The sequence below is a fragment of the Megalops cyprinoides genome, chromosome 3, assembly GCF_013368585.1.
Source record: "Megalops cyprinoides isolate fMegCyp1 chromosome 3, fMegCyp1.pri, whole genome shotgun sequence".
In the NCBI taxonomy this organism is placed as follows: domain Eukaryota; kingdom Metazoa; phylum Chordata; class Actinopteri; order Elopiformes; family Megalopidae; genus Megalops; species Megalops cyprinoides.
Genome location: NC_050585.1, coordinates 51,148,913 through 51,167,510, shown reverse-complemented (window position 1 = coordinate 51,167,510; position 18,598 = coordinate 51,148,913). Strand labels below are relative to the sequence as shown.

Here is an 18,598-nt window from a genome sequence, read left to right as displayed (position 1 = left end):
GTGTGTGTGTGTGTGTGTGTGTGTGTGTGTGTGTGTGAGAGAGATGTGAATCGCTTGCAGCTGCGTGACGAGGCTCGGTGGGTAGTGATGTGCATGTGGTGCAGTGTAAGCTGCTCGTAATGGAAGTGCAGATGCAGCATGTCTCTCTCTCCTCAGGCCCGGGCGATAAGGCGGCCTCTCAGTCAGGAAAGACGGGGGACATGGCGGTGGTGGTGGTGCCCGTGCTCTTCCTGCTGCTGCTGGCCCTGTGCGGGGGACTCGTGGTGCTGTACATGAGACACCGGCGCCTCCAGCACAGCTTCACAGCCTTCACCAACAGCCACTACAACTCCCGCCTGGGCTCGGCCATCTTCTCCTCTGGAGATGAGCTGGGTGAGGCCCTTTCTCCTCCCTCCCTCCCTCCCTCTCCTTCCCTACAAGTTGCAGAATTTCAGACATTTCCATAAGTGAGCTTATTGCATGTATTGCACTTCATATGTATATTGTGTGTATTGTCCTCAGTTAGTTATCCAGTGTCAGACAGACAGGATATTTGCCTGCATGAGAAGCGCATGCCACAGCTGTTGTGCACCCTCCCCCCAACACCGGCAGCCCCCGCCTCACTCCGTTTCTCTCCTTCGTAGGTGACGACGACGAGGACGACCCAATGATCAGCGGCTTCTCCGACGACGTTCCCATGGTGATAGCGTAGAGGGAGGGGGTGCGCTTTGCACCCTACTACCCAGCCCCGGCCCCCAATTCCAAACTCGTCCCTCTCCCCACACCCTCCACACCCCTTGTTGCCCTAACGCGTCCCTCTCTGATCCTGGCCGTGTGCCAAGGGTGTGCCAGCGCCCCCTGGAGCCCGCCTGCGAGGGTCCAGGATTTAAGGAAGAAAGCGAAAGAAAAAGAAAGAGATATTTTTGAAATTTATGATGCACTTTTTTTCGGAGGCGCAATAACTTATTTTTTTATATACTATATATTGTGGGGAAAGGACTTGTAGGCGGAAACTGAAGCAGCCAGCTGTGAAGGAAATGAATTTCGTCCCCTACCGAGCGCTGGACCAGCGTGAGACAGACCGCTCACCTGGGCTGCAGGCTCACCCAGCAGATCACCTGAAGCCAAAACAGACACTTATCAAACCCATACAGCCAACGCAAAAATACACACCTGTATATACAGTATAATGTGATTTTTCGAACGCTCTGTGAAAAGAGGAGGGTACTTTGGCTCTTTGGAACACGGTAAACTGCACAGGGTCAGTGTCGCTGGAAATGGCACAGTGGTGTTTTTCATTTCACACCCTTAATGAAGTGGAATAAATTGGTCATGCAATTAGAACGGCGAGAATTAATCAGAAGTTAATTAAAAATCCACAAAGAAGGAAGCGTAGCTCATGCTCAGTAGAGCACAGGTCTTGGTGCGTACGGAACCACTGGGAGCAGTGGTTGAGGTATGTCAGTGGAGAAAGCAGTTGGAACTCTTTTCTATTATATTGGCTAGCTCTCAAAAGAGTCAACTGCCCTTAATGGATGTTTCCCAAATGCGTATGTGTAGGTACTTAGAAAATGTATCTTCTCAAAATTCAGCACAATATCTTAGGACCAGTCTTGTAACAGAAAACACTCTGACACTGGAGGTCCCTCAAAGGCAGTTTGACTTCATTCAAAACCTGTGAAGGTCTACTGCACACTGCTGCCGCCTGTCAGTAGAACTGCCTCCACATCATTGGTGTTATCAAAGAAAAGCTTCATTTACTGTAACATTGCATTTCCAAATGGCCTGCCAAAACTATTGCAGAGTGGCTACAAATTGCCCCTCCTCTCCACAAAGAAACAATGCCTGCGCACCATGAGGTGGGTTACCATCTCCCGCATCCGTGCTGTCAGGATGTCAGGGTCTCTGCAGTGAATGTACTCCAGCTGATGTGCTCAGGGAAAGGGAGTCTGAGTCCGCAGAGATGCTGACCCTCCACAGTCATCCCAACCATAGTCCAAGGCCCTGCCGTCTGATCACGTGAGAATGAAACCGCTTCTGTGTCTGCTCTTAAAGCAGTTGAGGGAGTTTTGGCGACAGTGACCTCTGTGCAGTGCAGTCTTACTACAGAGCCCAAACCATTTATGTGTGTTAATGTGCCAAGCTTGCAGAAAAGGTTTAAAAATGGAAAAAAAAGAAAATGATCGCTGTTTCTGTAAGCCCCATCCCCCCTCACCTCCAGCCCCAACCTCCACTAACTCCCAAGCCTCTTGTTGTTCAGATTGAAAGGAGATATGTGTGTGCGTGTGTGCGTGTTTATTTTGTAGATGAAGAGCCATCGTAACTGGAAGTGGGGCTTTTTTCTTTGTAAGATTTGCTTTATGAATGTATTTTATAAATGTATGATTCGGCTCTGAGGCAATGTGGGGATCGGTCATGTTTTCCGACCCGTTTCTGCATGACCTGCCCCTTCACGGCAAACAGACACGCCCTCTGTGGGTTTTTAGGGTGACGGTGTCAGGTGTGTCTCGCACAGATGAACACCTGCCCGCCTGAGCCCTCCACCTGTCCCCCAGGTAAAGAGCGGGGTCGGCCCGCAGCGAGCACTACGACGCTGGCCCCGGCGCTCTCCGTCTCATCACTGTCCCCAGCTGTGTCTGTGCGGGGGTGTCCCCCCCGTCGCTGTCTCGGCCCCCATCATTGCAGGGCTGCTCTCTTCCCACTGTGTTCTCGTGACGTTCTAAAGGTACTCGTGTTTTACTTTGTCCTTGCTTGTCGTTACTATCGGTCCAATTGAGAATCGTAGTGAATACGGCAGTAATAATGGTGTCCTTCAGTGCGATCTGACATTTTTTTTGTTCTTCGGTTTACCACTTATTGCCTTATGGGAGCGCACTGAGTTTGTAGGTGTTGTTCACACAGACACATACACACGGATTTGATGTGACACCTAAGGTTAATGGCCTGTGTCTTGAATGATATTTTGACCTCGTTACCAGTAAGCAGATATTTGTGGGTCTGTTGGATAAATCTGTCCTATGTAAATTTTCGAAGGTCCACAAGTCTGTAACAGCACGGCACATATCCCACCGATTTTATGTAATCTCCAGTCATAGTTTATGTTTTTGTACATTCTCTAACAAATTCTTGTTCTTTGTTCTGTCATTTTACCTTAATTTTCCACATGTGAATGATTTATTTTGTTTTCTGTAAATTTCAGTGCTTAATTGTTTTTATTGCACAAAATATATTGGGACACCACCATGTTTTAAAATGGATCTCCCTGGTCTAAAGGGTTTTAAGGGAAATACAAATCAAATTGTTTCAGGAGAGGTACAGTTGAAGTATGTTTTAAGAACTGCGTATACTGAAATAAACTTGAAGTTGTTTGACATTCTTTTTTAATCTGTGGGAGGGTAGGGCAAGACGTGACCTTGTTCCCAGGGCAGAATTCTGACGAGGGGATTGTCTTAGCCCGGCCTGTCACCCTTGTTTGAATCTTGAATCTATGGCCCAGGTGGGACAGTGTGTTTGTAGGTGACTTTCTGCTGAGCACTGAAGATTCTGCACACCTCAGTAGAGCTCATTCTGTGTTGTTGTAATTGGGAAGCATTTCATTTGATACTCAACTTTCTGATGGTATGGGAAATGTCCGAGCGGTGAGAACTGGGAGGGGGAAAAAAAGCCAGTCTATTTTACATTAGTTGAGATTCCATTGTTTTGGGCACATTATATTTGATAATGTAGTCAAAATGATGTCAAAGAGTGGACGTTGTCTGGGACTCAGCAGATTTGCGTCCAAAAAAGGAAGGGCAATTGGGGGACGATTTTTGGGATCTTGGTGGTGTTCGTGGAGGCACCGTGATCTCTTAAGCAAGAAGATTGAGGTAGATCTTGCCATCATAGTCCTTTTCAATCATGGTTCTGCAGCACATCATTTGGTATCCAGAGCTCAGTGTGTAATTCCCGTAAATATCAGGGTTTCAGTGTTTTCAGAACAATTACGTCACTTTCAAAAGTTTCAGGTCTTGCTGGCCCAGCTGTCTTACATCCAGATTGTAAACCAAGACTTTGGGTGCCTCTGATTCATGCCAAGCCAGACAAAGATGAAGAGAGCAGCAGCGATAAGTTTCAGTGCGCCAGCTCCCATACAAAATTCTTGTGCAGCCAGCTCAATGCTTATTCAAGCTTGGTGATATGAATCTGTGCTATGTTACAGAACGGTCTCGCAGCAAGGTCAGTGTCCAGCTTTAACTCAGACAGCAATGTTACCGGATACAACCCGTAATACCAACTGTAGATAAAACCATTAAATGAAATCATTCCGTTATTATTTTGCTGTCCACCGTAAGGCCATAGACATTCCCTGTATTGAATAGTAGCTACTCAACAGTCATACACAAAATGGTCACTCAGTTCTTTAGAACTCCCTTTAAATGAGTGATAGTATGCTGTTTTGTTGAAATAAGATGATAGTAATGGGTACGTTTTATTTTTTTAACACCTTTCTAGCACCCAGAGAAACTGCAGCAGTACACTAGTGCAGCATACATAAAATAAAAAGATGCCAAAATGCACACACAAAATATTTGGTATTATTCTTTATACTCATTATATTGTGAACAGTGCAACAAAAACCCTAGACTAGGATGGATTTACAGACACTCTAAGAGTTTGAGTTGCTTAAACATTTTTTTTTTAGCATTTTGAAGTTTTTGTGGAAATCTAAAGGTGCTGTTTGGTGAAGTAGACTCTCCTACAATGGTAATGTTATGTTAAATCTGTCTGATTTATATATTTAAGCAGAGCTGGTGTGGCTAGGTTGAAGACACGTCAGTGGTAGTCGTGAGATGGAGGGGAGCTAACAAACCTGAGGTGAAATGACACCATGGGAAGGGAGATAAAATGTTCAGACTTCAGAGGAGGAAGAGAATCTTACTCAGAGTTCAAAGGGTTTTTCAGGAAACGGAGCTAGACCAAGGAGCTTGTCCAAATTCTTCTATGTTCTTTGGGGCTATTTACCGTACTTCCCTCTGCTTAACTACAACCACAACAATGCCTGTCTACACATGACCTTGCCTTTCAATATCTCTTTGCATTGCTAAAATTAAAGCTCTCGAATTTCGTATAATCCTGGACTTCAAACAGCGCCATCAGCACCACGTACACAAAGGTCATGACAGGAGCTTCATGCCGATGTTGCCTTCAGACCAACCTCATCTCATTTCCAACTGTTTTTTCTGACAAATCCTTTCCACCTAAACCAAAATTAGAGGTGTTTTTAGAGGTTTGGCTAGCGTGTGTGTGTGTGTGTGTGTGTGTGTGTGTGTGTGTGTGTGTGTGTGTGTGTGTGTGTGTGTGTGCGCGTGTGTGTGTGTGTGCGTGTGTATTTTTCTGTTACTTATTTCACTCCTTTTTTTTTCTTTTTCTTTTTCTGGTCGTGCTCTGTTTATTTTCAGTACTTGCCCGACAACCGCAGACAGTAAACGCAGACACCCGGTCCGCGGATGAATCGGGGTGCTCTCGTCATCTCGGGCCATTTAAAGCACCATAAACGCGTCGCGTTTTGCGCGGTGGAGTGCGGAGCCGGGGCAGCTATCGCGACTCTAAAAGGGACCCCCCTTCGGTGCCCTCCTGCCTGGCTATATCCAGCGCCTGGCACGCACCCCCATCCCCCCCCCCCCGCCCGCCCGCCCCCTCCACAATCGCTCCTGCTCACATTTCTCCATCTAACATAAAGGTGCAGCTCTGAAACCAGATCGCACGCGGAGGGCATAATTGCTGAAGGAGTTTTCTGTGGACGACACTGACGTTCCTCTCATGTGGTAAAAGTGAAGGATAAGAGTGCTATCTGGCATGCTGTCGTACCTCTACCGCCCCCAAAACATGGCGTGTTGATGCTGTGGTGTTTTCCTCACAGCTGCAGAGAGTGCTCGTGTTTGGGTGCACAACACAAGAGGATTATGTAGTTTCCTGTGACATCATCAGGTTTTTCCCCCCACTTCATTCCCCGTTTCACTTAGCTGGTGTTTCATTCCAGTGTCATTCGCAGATATGTCATCATGACTGCTTCTGTTTCTTCTGCTCCACAAGTCATTCGCCTCATTGTGGCATCTCTTTTTGTTCACTTCAGTACAGCAGTATAGAACATCAGAAATCAAAACATTTCCACTGTCCTTGTTATGGACTTCCTCTCGCAGCAATAACAATCCAGCACCCACAGGCAGGTACTTCCTGTTGCCATGTGCTACTTCCTGTTGACATGCACCGTGTAATTCTGGAGTGTTCCCCAGTACCACCTTCCAGATTACATCAGGTTGGCTTGATACACAGAACAGACCATGTTCATGCTTGACCTGTTTAGCCAAACTAACTCTAAAGCACTCAGAGGGTAAACTGTGAAAGTTCACAAAAAATGTGTGTCACATTTAAATAACACCTGCAAACCGCAAAATGCCTGCAAACAAGATTGTCCAAGTTGTCCAGTTGTCTGTAGTATACAGGAGACAGTACCTCAACATTGGTGGACAGAGAGCACTGAACTCTGTCATGACAGAACAAGCAGCTCCTTAATACTGATACACCAGTCCATTAAAATCCATGTAGATTTACTCTTGTTTTTTTGGCCAGAAAAATGGCTGTCATGGAGGCAAGCTATAAACCTTATCAGCTCAATGCCAATACATAATAAATTCAGATCACAAAAGGGGTTTTATTCAATGCGCTTTTTCATTTTATTGTAGGCTGTTGAATAACTGTGACAGCTGGAGTGAACCTTACTACAGGAAACCTTACTAAGTGTCCTCTCCCACTGTCTTTAAGTCTTAAAATGTTCTGTGCGTTTATCTGTCTGATTGACATGGAGCGGGCTGCACACAGACTGCACCACTCACAGCCGGTGGTGCTGTGTACAGTCCAGGTTCATAAAGCCAGGCAGAGGGCACCAGGAAGTGAGGATGGCCGGTTTGCCCCCACCAGCTGGCGGAGCGGGGGTTGTCTGCTGTAGCTGTGCGGTGCTGTGGAGGAGGTCGCGCCTACTCTCATTGTCTCCTCCGGCTGGCCTGACCAGGCACCAAAGAAAGCCGCTACTGTATCTTCACTTCAAACGCTGGCAGGTACGCAGAGAACGCGGCTGCTCTCTTCTGAAGGGGTACAAAGAAAGCAAAAATGCTTTCACTGGCTTTTTTTTTTTTTCCCATGTGAGAACAACAAAGAGTTTGAACCTTGGAGTCAAACCACATCACTTGGGATTCTTAAATACGAGGTTGCATGCAAACCTCCGCTCCATTTTTTTTTTTTTTTTACATGATGGATACATTTTGAATTGTTAATATTCTTTTATTATGCCATTTTTTTTTCCAGTTCTGCTAGGTAGTGTTGATCCAGATGGCAAGCTAATTCTTGTTCAGAGAGCACAGTCCACCAAGCAGTTTCTGCTGTTGAATATTTAGACCTAATCTAATCTGATCCTATATATAGTGTTTATATAGGAAGTGGAAGTGTTTCTAAATAAAAGCTGGAATGTGTGGCCTTAGCTCCCACCCCATTCAAATCCAGAGGGAGTTATCAGTCCTCTCTGTCCATAACTTACTGCCAGTCCGTCAGTATCGCACACCTTACGAAAAACGGTACGTTGGCCTTCTAAACAGAGGGTTCTCAGCTCTGTAGTGACATCATGTCAAAGATAATGTTATTTAAGTATGTTTCATGAATAATGACTGGATGTATAATAAAATTAAACCATATCAGGGAAGCAATATGTCATTTTAATTAATGAAAGACTTCTGACATAGCCGTTGTAATTAATGCAGAATAGAACTCAAAAGATTTACTGGAAAGGCACTTATTCTCTGTACTGTAAATGACCAAAGGCACCTCTTTAGAGAGTGAAATTACACTATCAGTCAGAACATTTCTTTGGTTACAACTACGCAGAGCTGGAAAACACCATTGCAACCTTTTGCGAGTAAACAGTAATTGCGGGGTTATGTGACATTGATGAACACTTAACCCATGACCCAGTTAACCCACTGATAAGCCTGTTTATCAGTGATATGAATTTCCCTTCCTGTCACTTTCTGTTTGCTTGAATTTGTTTCTTTTGAAGAATGCCTATGACCTGAATGTGCTCTGAGAGCACATACTGGGGGTAATGCAGACCTAAGCAAATTTTTAGCCCTCTTGTGGAGAAGTGAATTGGCAAACACAGACTGTAGAAAGCATACCTCTGGGCAGGAACCGCTGCAGCCCAAAATCCAAATGGCTGGTGGTGAGTTCCATTTCAGATCTTCCCGTAAATCCATTTTAAAAAATGTAGGTGTGGGAACACTGGTTTCCACTTTCCCCAACACAGTTGTTACAAAGTTTTGGCTCAGGGGAAAAAAAGGTAATAACTGGAATCTTTCGTGATATACAATACGAAACCATTTCACACTATTCAGTGGTATCCAATGGTACAAAGATGTTTGTTATTGCACACTACTGAGTTAGCTTACAACATTTAGCACTGACATGTCCTGGCAGCATCTCACTGGCCCACACACATGAAACAGAGTGTGCACAATGGATGGCTTGGCTGTGACTTTTCCATTTTTGCATTTCTGTGGTCCCGTTTTTCAACAAAATAAGCAATTTGCCTTCACCGAGCTGACAGCTTGTCATAATTACATGATTCTCGGCAGTATATTTGCATGTTGGAGAGTGTAGTTAAAATACGAAAGCTACTGTGCATCGCTGATCTGGACGACAGCAGATTGATAGCATTTAACCAGTGAGAAACCCGACAAATACCTCTTTTTGGCATCTAAGTCGTAGTGTGTATTGGATGGCAATAGGATTTTTGAGGCCCTGTGTGAAGGAGACTTAAACTATGGGGAGAACAGCACCTCAGCAGAAATATAGACGTGTCCGTTCATACCTGTGAATGGTACAAAAGGTAGCAAACAAAGCACAATTTTTAAACCAATAATTTCATTGATAGAGGGCATTATATAAACTCAATTATCATTCTTTTTTTCATAACATATGCATGCACAACATGTTATTAGTCAGTTATAGGACAACTACTGGTTTCTTTCACCAAAGAGTTAAACTGAAAAAAAAGCACCCATTTTATTTTTTGATTATACTGTGGAATTTCAGGGAGTGTCCTCTACTGGGCTAGCAAATCACAAGCATTTCTGTGTGAGAAGAGCAGACTTGATTAGATTGCAGCACATGACTTAAAACACTGATTAAAACGAGCTGACAAGTTTCATTTTTTCAAAGGTTCCTCAAGATAGCAGTCATGAGAGCATTCGGTCTCTGGCCGGGCCACTGCTGGACAGGGAGAGGGAATTTCTCAGGGAGTGGCCCTTCAGAAGCCTGTGCGTGTGCATTAATGTATAAAAATGGAGCAGGGTTTTCGTACAGCAACTGACAAAAGGCCTGTGCATATAATATATGAAAATCAATTATGGAAGCTAAACTAGTCATATAAATGAGCCCAATGTCAAATTTATTCTTGTCAGATAGACCCTAGAGCGTCCACCTGATGTTCCACTTGCAAAATCCCCATTTCTGCCAGCACGTTATTTGCTGTTTCAGATGGCAATCTGTTCATCATGCAGTGTGCACTTGTTTTTTTTTACCTGCTTTTACTGTGTCTGGGAAACTTTTCTCATGTCCTTCCCAGTGGTCAAACCTCATACTTTGGTACAGCAGGAAAAAAAACGAACACCAACATGTTTATTTTTTCATCCTATGTCCCTGTGAAGATGATACATATTTGAAATCAGACCCAGACACGGATACAAACTTGGAAGACCCGATTCAGACTCCTGTGTTTTTAAACATTATGTAAAGAAGTTACTCACACAGAATCTGAAAGTCAAATGCTTGGCAAGAGATGGAAAATAATCTTGGATTAGTGGTGGTTAGTTACATGTATCTGTGTCTGCCATTCAAAAATAAAAGGAAACAACCATCAACTAATGTCAAACCCTCAATCCTACTGTTTCATAACGTTAATATTGTTCTCCTGCCACATTGGGACTGTGCAGGTAGATATAATATGGGCAGTTTAAATTATATTAAAATGCTATTTTTTTCTGATAATGGGGTAGCTGAGTTTCCTTCAGTCAGGAGCTGCTGGCCTGAGGCAGTGCGCACACACGGCACCCTGTAAATATCCGTCTGATCCCACAGACACAGGGGCTCTTCGGCAGAGAACAGCAGGGGGCCGGTGTGCTATGCTGTGTGGTCCAGGCCGCCACCACCAGCATGCCAGCGCTGGGGGAGAGCCGCCCACGCCGCTTTAACAGGTCAGGAGATCCGCGACCCCGCGATGCAGAGCGGTCAAAGGTCAACTAGCTGCTGGCTGCACAAGGTCAGGAGTGGGTCACGGTAATGAACACAGATGAACTGTGGGCCAACATCTTTCACACTCTCGGGCCTGAACACAACAGTCTCCCTCTGCCAAGTGGTGTGGGCAGTGCTACTGGCAGTAGACTGATTATCCGACTGAGCCAATAACTCAAACTCAGCTTTCATCTTGGTGTATGATTTGAAACTAGAGTAATGTGTTCCCTGTAATGCATCTCGAGCCCAGAGTAGAGGCTAAGGAAAACTGGCCATCAAGAGTTGATACATGTGATGTGGCTTAGCGTAATTTAGCATAACGCAGGATTCAGATATTAAATAATGGTGGTGCTATACAATAACTTCATCCTCATATATACATAAACAAGGGTCGTGCTTCCTGGAGTTATATTCTGAAAGTTAAGCTTTGAAAAATTCTGCATTTATTTCACGGCCCAATGCAGAAGCTACAAGATTTCCAGTTTCACATGCATGCATGCGCACATATGCGTAGACAGGTATGCGCAAACACACATGCTCACATCTGCATTACATGCACACGCTTAAACCACCTATGCCTCAGCCTTTTCAATAACATTACTCGCCTATTCACTTCATCTCCACTCACAGATAACATATTAATTGTGTCTGAAGGGGTTACACTGTCCTAGTGCTTTGAAGAGTCTTATTGGGTGATCAAGCTGGTCCTCTCAGCCAATGAGGGATGCCTGTGCTTTTTCTCTCCTAGCAACAAGACTCTCTTACTGCACAGTGCTGCTAGCAAACTGACACCCAGAATATTACATCATGAATAATGGCAACTTAACAGCTCTGTAGTGGGGGCAGGGCAGGAATGAGTTTTGTTGCTAGCTGCTCTCCTTTTCTTTCTCACTGTCTCTCGTTCCTGGCAGCATCTTCTCCGGTTTGAAAATACATTTTGGAGCTCTAATTTCAGGGTATTAAGCAGACAGCTCTGTATTTTGGGCATGAGCAGCGACCGTGTTTGCACAATGTGATTATGTGTGACCTCAATGAATCAGTATTCACTGCGGCCGAGGGTGTATGTAACATGTAAGGGTAAGATTTTATAATGTAGGTCACAGATTCTGTGAATTTATGAAACGTCTGTGAGATTTCTAAACAATAACTTGCAAAAACAAAACGCACATCATGCTTCCAGGAATAAAAGCAAACCAGCGTTTCCAGAAATTGGTTTCATTTACAGATTTACTTTCGTGTTTAGTCAGGGCTCACATCATTTGTATTCACAATGCAACTGTTGCCTTCATCACCTTAATAGACCCAGAGTAAGTATTTGTAATTGTGGAGAGACGACAGTGCCTTGTGACTGGTGTGAATGTGTTGCTAGGGCATTAAGCAGCAGCATTTAACAGGTGCACTGGTATTTACATGCATAAAGCTTTTTATAATTCTTGAGATTAAGTTTAATCATGCTGGCATAGAAGACATTTCCCCAAATGTATGGGGAACATTTACATTAGCCACCTAGCTTGCCACCACTCTATTTAAAGCTCGCACTGCTCAACTGCAGAAATCACGTCAACTAAATACGTGTCTTACTGGCATAATCCATACAACAACAGCAACCAAAAAAATCTATATAACATCAATGTATTACATCTACATTCTGTCTGTATTACACAGTTCTGTATGATATACTGCCCAATATATGTAGTGTTGGATATCTGCATTGGTTGACCACGCTTGGGAAGAGGAAAACTACAATATTGTCCTGCAGACAAGAGCATCACTTTGAACAGTGACTCACTCACTAGCGTGCACAGCGTCTCACAGCTTGAGACAGCTGGAAACTTGAAGGAGTTTCATATCCATGGGAGGAGCATGCTGTACTCCCCACTGTGAAGGCTTGGGGACACCAAGCTGAAAGCCGTATTGGGAATACTCAATTGGTCCCGGGTAGCTGATATGACTCAGCTGCACAGGAGACTGTCTCCTGGGCTTGTGTTCTTTTCAATGATTCAGCAAGTCTAGCAGTCACTATTAATATATCACGGTACATGTGCAGGTCTGTTTTCAAGTGCCAGAGAAGCCCAAAGTTACAAAGCAACATGACAGATGCGTTTTGCCTATCAGCTAAAATGACTGTTTTTAAAGGTATCTGGAAAGATAGTCTGCCATTTTGTATAATTAAGAATCATTCTGTGATTACATATTGGCACACTGGTAGTATATAAAGAACAAAGAACATTGTTCCAATGAATCAAAAATACATATCAGATTGCATTAAAATAAAAAATCTTACCGTTCGGGCTTCCTTTTAAATGCTACTTTTTTGTTACCTACAAATTGAACAAATTGCTATTTACAAATTATTTAAAAGAAATTTGGTTACCTTAATGTGGTAAACTAGCTTCCTCAATCCATGTACAATTATGGGCTGCCGTTAACATGTGCTAGCCCATTTCATAGGCTGTGAATCTAACCTTCTATAAATTCCAAAAAACACACAGAAAAGCAATTGTTCACTATGACAACCCTTACACTGCAGACTTTTTTTGTAAAATGAACATAGTCTGTAGTTATTCAAATATTTTGTCAGTAAGGACAGCAGTCATGTGCCTTATTATTCTTTATTATGTATTCAAAAAGTGAGAACAACCAACTTAAATACTCTATTTTCCTAAGACTGTATCAGCCTAATTATACTTATTTTGAGGACACAAGAAAAATAATCATGGCATTTCAGTGCATTGCTTATTACTGTATGAAACATTTACTCTTTAAAAAAAAAAAGATAAAGTTTTTATGTTGTAAAATGGGTATTTTGTATTTAGTTGTGGTGATACAAATGATCAGTGTTACAATGTAGAACACAAAAATTTCTTTTGTTTCTATGCCTTACAGAACTTGATCTGATCACAGGGATGTTGGTGATGCAAGGGCTGTATATCCACTGAGGAGCTATATTTCAGGTGTCAGCTTCCTTTTCCCCCCACCACAGCCTTATATTTTGGTTCAGCTGCCTGCAAATTAACAGGTTCCGGTGCATGATCCTTAGAGCTTGGTTGCCATGGATAGTGAAGGCCATGCTAACGATGAGCCACATCTTTGCCTAGAAAATTGGACACCAACCCTGACATAGCTTTTGCTCACCTGCAAAGCCCAGCTCTGGATCTCAGTACACATTCACAAGGGGACACTCATTCACTTGTTAATATTGTAGCATTCTGTCAAGACAGATATGAGGACATACCAGAGTGTCATGCTTGTGCTTTCGTGCATCTCAAATGCACCAAGCATGCCATTCAAAACACTCCCACGTATCTCTCGGTAAAATATATCCTTTGTTGCCTCAGTTCCTTTTTATTATCCCTCATTGATCTCATCTACTCTGTGTCATGTGCATTTCTATATGTGTGTGTGTCAGTTTGAGGCACAATGAGGTTGTTTCGAGACTCTCCAGTTGCACTGGTGTAAAATGACATGTGCCTGTCCTTGTCCTTGTCCTTGTCCTTCAAACCTGGCGTGATGCAAGAAAACAAGAAGGAGACAACAGGGACAAACGCTCCCAAATGCAAATCAGAGGGAACCATCCTTGGAAGTCAAGAAAATCATTCAGAAAGCCATACTCTTTAAAAAAAAAAAAAAAACAGATAGCAGGGCAGAGGCATACTGCACTGTTGGGAATGACAGACTTGACTTGATTTTCTTTTTTGCAAATAAACCCATACATCTCTATATTCCATTTCAATCAAATGACTCGCAGGCCACCTCAGGGGCTTGTTATCGCAGGCTGTGACACTCTGGCACTCTGCACAAGGCAGGATTTTCGTGAAAAGTCCACCGCTTTAGTCACCGTGAGGGTCTGGGTTTCAGCGAGCTGAATGGGGACGCGTGGTGCTAGGGTGAGTCGTGAGAAACGCTGGTATCGCCTGGCTCAGGCAGACCGAGGCTGTGCGCAATATTGTGCTTGTCTCTGTGATAGGAAGCCCCGTCGCCGCCCTAGCAACACGAAAGGAGAAGGTGCATTATGCCCTGCGTCTCGCGGCCTCGCCTGGCCTCTGCTCTGGACCTGCCCAGAGATATCCCTTACAAATCCGCTTATTTTTAGGTGCAATCGGCACTGGCAGGGCGAGGGAGGGCTAAAAGAAAGGCACATCTGGGACCATCGCATGGCCTTTCTTTCACATCCCAGCAAAGAGCACAGTGCAATACAGTGCTCAGGCAGCATGGCCCCGCCGGTGTGATTATACTCGTTATATATATATATATATATATACACCCACGGCTGTCAGAACCCAGCTCTCCCTCGACTCCAAAACCCATGCGGACCCCTCGCAGGGCCCGGTGCCGCCGGGGTCCACACACGCCGGCTCTGATTAGGCCATCAGCAGGTCTTCAGCATGCTGCTTTTTCACAGGGTGTGTGAGATGCCATGCTGATCCATCAGGAGCTTCTCCTGACACCCTTTCAAGGACTCACGCGTGCAACTTCGAAGATTTCCTCCTTAAACGCACAGGCGTTTTTAGACATAAAGAGGAAAATGTAAAAAATGAGTAATATAGTCCGCTAATTCATCCAGACTGTCTTTTGTAAAGTAGATTAACAAGATCACAGTTTCTGTGACAGATAAACATTATTATGATCACCAGCTTTGCATGCATCTAATTCTCCTTTCATGCTGTATGTACATTACTTCACTGCATGAAAACTATGATCTACAGTCTTAAATGTGTATATACACATGTGTTTTGTGTACACAATTATAAATAATTATGTATTATATAATTATATTTATAATTGCATAAAGCAATTATACATAATTGCTTTATAATAAATATTAAATTAATTTTAAAGCAGTTGTATTTGCTTTATTTGTGCAGATGAACAGTATAATATGCTCATAATATGATTACACGCTTTGTTATTTAAATAATTTTTTTAACTTGATAAGTGTTAGGTAATTGAATGAAACACTGGCAAATGAGAAACACTGGTTTGACTAATTAAGGAAGATTAACTGTGCATCACCTTATTAGAAAATGTAACAAAAACTGTTAATTAACAGCAAGATTTTTCAAGATGTAACATAAAGATAATGCATTCTTAGTTATAGACAGTATCTTGAGTTGTAGTCATACCGCCGCTGAGATGAATGCAAGATGAAGCTTAAGAAATAAACCAAAGAAACATAAAAAATGACATTTTAATATATACATTTTAATAGCTTTAAAAGTAGTTTATAGCCGGTAGTTGCAGTCACTGTGTTACCTGGGGATTCACATCTTAATAATGATATTAAAGCAACTTCAAATGTTACAACTTTTATACAATTTAACTGTGGGACTGTTTGAATGTAAAATAAAACACTTTAAAGCAATTTTTACTATAATAATGTCTTTTGAAGAATCTCAACATTAAATAACTAAACAGACTCCAATTGGGCAGAGTTCCAATCCCAATAATTCTATTTGTGCAATATGCCACTTACTGCCACTGGATGTCATCATTTTCTGTAATTCAAAAGCTCTAATTCCACAGTAGATGCCCCGCGATGCCACAGCCATTTCTCATTGTTTGATTTTGTTTCAGAAAAATGTGCTTAAATCGGTGGTGCTGCTTTGGAGCTGCAGCGGAGACTCCACAGACGTTTGAGTTCGTGAAAAGTGTTCATCAGGAGCCCGTCTTCATTTTCTGTCTGTACAAAGCTGGTGATTGGTTAGCATTTTTATAGTTTTTGACAGAAAAAAAAGACTTGTTGATCTAGAATTGTTTTCTACAGTCAGGAAATCCATTAATCATAGGCAGTCGTATCAATTTCATGAAGCATAATGATAAATTCAGCCATCTATCACAGCTAACGCAGCGGAGATAATTTTATTTGGATTACATTTTAATTTGGACGTCTTATGCATAAATTCTTGGGCTGATCTGATATCATGTTAAAGTGTACTCCTGAGAAATCCTGAGAGACATTCTGGAACACTCCTAAGCTTTTGAGGTCTTCAGTAATTTCAGAATTGTATGCATTCTTTTTGCCTTTAGATTTTTATTTTCAGACATAACCGCTGGGTTTATCTTGTCTTTTGGCTGGACTTCAGAGACGTACAGTACTACCAAAGAATTTCTGATATTTAGATAATGATGTAGATTTAGGAAACAAAAACAGAATAACCAGTAAAACATTTGTAGTTTAGCAATAAAGATCACGATATTTGATTTAGAAATGAAAAATGAACAGCCGTTTTTCAGCCAATGTTTTAGCTTTACCCTTATTAACATGCACTTGATTGACATAGTATTTATATTAACACTAAAAGCCTAAATAAAATACTCAACAGCAGATTCAACCAACCAATTTAATATTAACAAATACCTTTGGACATTCATGACAAAGGTATTTACAGCAGTTACAGCTATAATTGTTCTTATAGCTGCTGTACAGTATATCTACACTATTTTTAAGTAGATTATATAAAAGTAAATGTGAAATTAAAACCTAACACCCAAAATGTAGGCAGCAAACATAGTTTTATTAGTTGTATTCCACAAGGAACAGAATTCAACTTTCAAATCGAAAACAAGGGCACACAGTAGCTAAAGGCTGTATTCAACACAGTTGCAAAAGTCGATACGTACAGTATAGGCAGACACACATTAACCATCACTATGAGTAAAGCCACCACAATATATGTACAGGAAACGGACCGAATGCTTTATAGAAATAGCCAACTCCCATCAGATACATGCTGTGCTGCTGTTTAGCTTGCCTCCCAAACAGTCAGAGGGGTCCATGTTGGAGGGTGCTAATTTCAGCAGTGTCCGCTGAAACAAGGAATGGCCCAAATTTTGATTTCACAGCGCCCACCCTCATGCTTTGCCCTGCCCTTACAGATTTTCGTAATACACACAGCATTTTCTTTTCTTAAGCAAGCAATTTTTGCATTGTCTATATTGTTCATATTCCTTACGCTTATTCCATTTTACATCGTATTTCTCTCCCTTTCTCCCGCTACCCTCTTCCTCCTTTCGGTCCTTGTTTATTCCCTCAATTACCCTCTTTCCGCAATGAGCAGCTCTGGCCAACTGGTGAGAATAGTGAAATACAGACATCTTTCCCCTTCTATTCACACTCTGCAGCCATTAGAAAATGCCCTGTCGGGAGGCTGGTATTGGGGGGTGGGGGGGTGGTGGGGGGGGGGGGGGGGGCTGGAGGGGGAGGCAGACATTTTAGGAGAAGTGGCTGGAATCTGTGCCACATGTCCTCGTGCCAGCTTCCGATGTCAAGACCGGAGCGACTGGCGCCCCATGCGTAGAAAAATCAAAGAGATAAAAAAGGAAAGTTGCCACTGTGCCCAAACTGGGGGGACAGACTTCCATGCTGGTCCCTCCTGCTCTGTGATTTAGACAGAAACCTTCTGCTGGTGATTAAGGCTGGTGGAGAAATGGCATGTCCACAACTCCACGTAAAGCTGTGCTTGCAGGCTGCCTCTGGGGAAAGATGAAAGGACAGAAATAGAGATCACCCTGACACTGTAATACCAGGATCCACCTCAGATCAATGCAGTCCAGACAAGCTCCTCCTTAAGTACAGTATAATATGAGCTTCTCACGTGTAAAGACCAAACCTGTGGCCTCACTGTCTCATGACGCACAACAAGATACATTCTTTTGCAAACGGTAAGAGCAACAAGACCTCAGAAACAGAAGACGTGCTGTCAGGGGTCATATTCTATGTGCTGAGAAGACAGGGCTCTGACAGAGCTGTGCTGCCAATGTTATCATCACACACGAGTCTGTCATCTGTCATGAGGGTTGGCCTCTATAGGGATGTCAAACAATTACGTGTGCTTGATAACTAGGACATTTCATAAACAGTTCGTTTTTGCCCCATTTCACTGCAGTGTGATAACGGAATAAGCACATATCTAAATGTTGGGCAACCTGGTCTAATTCTAGCCTGTATTAGACATTGGCCCTTGGGATGTGGATCAGGCAGTGATTTCAAAACATTGGTTCATCAGCACTGCCTGTCCGTGTAGACCTGAGCTTGAATTGCAGTCTTATCCTGCTTCCTCACACTTCCTCTTACCCAGCTTCCTCTGCAGATCACATTCTGATTGGCACTTCTTTGGACAGCACCTGTGTGGCCCTGAAGAAGCCATCAAAATGTGAAATAAGCTATCAAGGTCATACTTTGAAGTAGAATGACTTAAGAACGTACAGGTAAGTACACAATGTCCTTGTACAAAGTTGAGGAGAAAGAAAATGATTGGCTATGTGTCATGAATCAAAGACTTCAGGTCCACCCTAGACAAAG

General features: G+C 42.9%; 1 protein-coding gene across 1 annotated transcript in view; it reads left to right on the top strand.

Moving 5' to 3' along the window:
* The window catches only part of LOC118774227 (sortilin-related receptor-like), a 71,461-nt gene extending 68,111 nt beyond the window's left edge, over positions 1-3,350 (top strand). Inside the window, exons 47-48 of the mRNA XM_036523405.1 lie at positions 157-372; positions 624-3,350. Coding sequence (XP_036379298.1) covers positions 157-372; positions 624-691 — 284 coding nt within the window. The 3' untranslated portion in view covers positions 692-3,350. The remainder of the gene's footprint in view (positions 1-156; positions 373-623) is intronic.
* The last annotated feature ends 15,248 nt before the right edge of the window (positions 3,351-18,598 follow it).